The 3509-nt window shown below is 37.0% G+C and overlaps 1 protein-coding gene across 1 annotated transcript; it reads right to left on the bottom strand.

The window, feature by feature from the left end:
• Positions 1 to 1240: 1240 nt before the first annotated feature.
• LOC117630268 lies at positions 1241 to 1963 on the bottom strand. The gene has a single exon (XM_034363015.1). The coding sequence runs from the start codon at positions 1961 to 1963 to the stop codon at positions 1241 to 1243; it is 723 nt and encodes a 240-aa protein (XP_034218906.1).
• Between the last annotated feature and the right edge of the window lie 1546 nt (positions 1964 to 3509).

The following is a 3509-nucleotide window of genomic DNA, read 5'->3' as shown; positions in this document are numbered from 1 at the left end:
TACACAAAAAATATAAAAAAATTCCGAAAATTGCTACCATCTCATTGACACTCCATCTCCCTTGCTGAATTCTCCGATTCATTGTTACGCAGTTTTAAAAATTATTCCGAACATTAACGGGAGATGCTTGTTGAAGTAGGTTATTGAAGTTGAAGTTAAGAAACATCAATACTTTGGGTTAAGAGGGAAGTGAGTTATGTTAAACAATTTGGATTATTTCATTGCAAGACGGATGATTTATAGGTTGTCCTAGTTTTATGACGTCACAAGGAGGCCCGGGTAATTTTCCCAACCTTTTTCATGAATTTCCTACTATTTATTACGTATTCTGAAGGATTTTTCCACTAAAATAGCCAACCCTAATTGCAAAAAGACACCTGGCGCAATCTCAGCCGGTCACCTTTCACCACTTGCACAAGTGTACGTCAGTCAACATGGCCACATCCTCCCATTTTACCCTAAATTATTATTTTATTCCTTTTTCTTGGAAAATTCAGAACTAAATACACAAAAATTAGAAAAACGATCCGAAAATTTCTACGAACTTATTCAGATTTCATCTTCCTACTGAATTCCCTGTTTCATGGTTATGCTACATTAGTATTTTATTATTATTGATCCACAATTATTATAATTATTATGATATTACTTTTTACGCTGTCCCTTTGTTAATTATATTTAGTCCAACTTGTTGAAAACAATTTTATTTTCCGTGTGAATAGGCCATTTGTAGTGCTCATCGGTTTCTTTGTTCTTCAATTTGTTAATTTTTTTAATTTTTAGGTTTAAGGGATGTTTTGAAACATAATATGGAAATATACAAGTCATCCATTGTACTCCTTCCACACAAAAAAATTATTCAACGTCATTCAGTGTTCAACTTTTGCTTAAGAAACGTGTAACCAAATCCTTCATTGCAGAGGGGGAAAATGTCATTCCCAAGCACCGGTGAAAAGACACCTATTTACTCCATGCATGACTTTTCGTTTACGAAATATGAAGATTGGGGTCGGTGAGCAAAATATCTGTGTCAGTAAAATATCAATCCTAGCCGCCTATGATGTAAGTAATAATTCCCCTATATAATAAATATTATACATTTATATATAAAACGGTTTATGACAAAATACCAACTTTTAAACAACATTTATACAACATATGTACAACGTAGCCAGCCAACCTAGAAGTGAAGAGAAGCAAGTCCACAATGCATCAAAACCGTAAATTGTGTGTACTCAAACTAATGCAAAAAAACGTGATTCCCTCGCACAACATACTCACGCATCAGTTTGGACCAAAAAATACTCTCACGGTGCCATTTGCATCGATTGCAACAAGTCCATAAGGCAGGATTTATCTTGTCTTCACTAGGCCAGCCTTGAATAACAAAATACCATTCATTGTTGTTACAAGCGCTGCAGCGATTAAACTTAATCTTCCCATAGTCAAACATATCTACGATATGTGTTGCAACACATGCTCGGCTTAATCTTCGTGTCAAAGCATCCCTGGTTCCTTTCATATCAATGTTGTTACGTTGATTCAAAGAACACAAGAATTGTAATGCATCCTCTTTTGGCTGACCAATTCCGGACATACCAAGTAGTCCAACTACATATGCCGCTTCCATATGGCCTGCCGTGGCTGCAATGCGCATCCCATACAACGCTTCCACCTTACCGTGCCTGAAAAAAATATCGAATGCTTCTCTAAATATGGACTCAGGGTTATCGCAAGCCCTGCATTGTTCCAAGAAATGCTGGATCGCAGGGCTGGCACGGTACCAGATAGGATGGTATGGGTACTTTGCCATTGAAATGGTGTTCCACACTTGTGGACTGTTTGCCAAAGTTTGGAACAATGGGCACACAGATGCCATACGGAAGAGATCTTCCGATGATTCGGTTGCCACGTATAACATCACTTGAAACCAAGCGGACTCCGGGATGAAGGCTTGGGGCATATCCAAATGGACATGCTTCCTTCTCTTTCCTCCGATTGTAGTGAAGTGTTACGAATTCATTCAACAGTTTTTGGAATGGAACGATTTGAGGAGTGGCAGAGGTGCAAAATGAGAATATTTGGGGTACACGTTTTGTTTTAGCGGATGATTTATAGTGTTTTGAAAAGGTGTTTCCAGGTGGGGTATTTCGAAGTTGACCGTTTTCAAAGAAACTGAACCCAAGTGAATTAAAACTGAAGACAAAAGAAGGGAAAACGTCATAACGGTGCATACAGAGTCAGACAGTCAAAAAGTTAATTAAATGGCTATTTGCATAGCCATTTTTGGGATTATCCCACTATCAAATTCATTGATACAAATGTGATGGATTACTGACTACTGACAGAAGGTCCCATCATATACTTTTTCATTTTCCCACACCCAACTACCCCTAGTAATGTTATTAAAATGGAACCAATAATGATGGATTCTTATCCAACTAGTTGCCTTAATGAAATATAAATAAAATAATAAATTTGAAGCAGTGTCCCCTCATTTTTCAGAAAATATATTTGGTAGTGAAGTAGTTTATATTGCTTTTCGGGCTAAAAGATGTCACAATGCTGACGGTCCAGGTGTCGACATCGTGACCAACCCACCAAATGATCCCAAAAAAAATAAATATAACTCGATTTGGGCAGAGATGAGAGAGAGATGAGTTACAAGTTTAGGGTTATGAGTGAAGGGGTATGAATCACAACTATGAGTGAGAAGGTATGAGTCCGAAGAGGTTTTAGTGAGAAGATCTGAGTGAGAAGAGGTACAACTGAGAAGATTGAACATGTCTTCGTCTTCATCTCCCGCTCAAACAAAGAGGTGTCACTATTGTGGAGCTACAATGGTGCTTCGGGTTTCAAAATCTGAAAAAAAATCGAGGGAAGCCATTCTGGAAGTGTCTAACCTCCTATGTAAGTTTTAATTTAAAGAATATGTATGTGGGTGAAAAAAAAACCTATGTCTACCTCTGACATAATTATTTTCCATATATGATGCCTGCAATTAGGGAGCCACCAGTTGAAATGGATTCGAATGGGTTGATGTAACCTCCGCTGAAGCAGAACATCAAGATGACACGTATGATGCTAGAGTGCTGAACATGCTGAAGTCCATTAAGGACTTGGTATTAGTTTTATTAGTTGTATCAATTGTCATTTTATTTGTTCTTTTAATGATCATTTAACTGCACAGTTTCAAAGATTGTGAAAGTTCTCCCGCACAAGACATGTTGCACGCACCACCAATGAGACCCTAAACCCATTTTGTAATATTTGTTCTTCAAATACGTGGATTGGCATTGAATTTCAACAAATGCATTAATTTGTTTGAAAACACGCAAAAACGTTCCAACACTTACTTTCAAAAACCAAGTAATAACGAAGACGATAAAATCCGTCATTCAGGGCCAATACGATAAAATCATACGAAGCATTAATTTGTTTTTATTGCTCCGATATTGAATGTTTATTGACAATTTATTGATTGTTTACATGTTTATTGAAGGTTTATT

This window comes from Prunus dulcis, chromosome 6 (assembly GCF_902201215.1).
Source record: "Prunus dulcis chromosome 6, ALMONDv2, whole genome shotgun sequence".
Taxonomy (NCBI): Eukaryota; Viridiplantae; Streptophyta; class Magnoliopsida; order Rosales; family Rosaceae; genus Prunus; species Prunus dulcis.
This window is presented reverse-complemented; position numbering and strand designations above follow the sequence as displayed.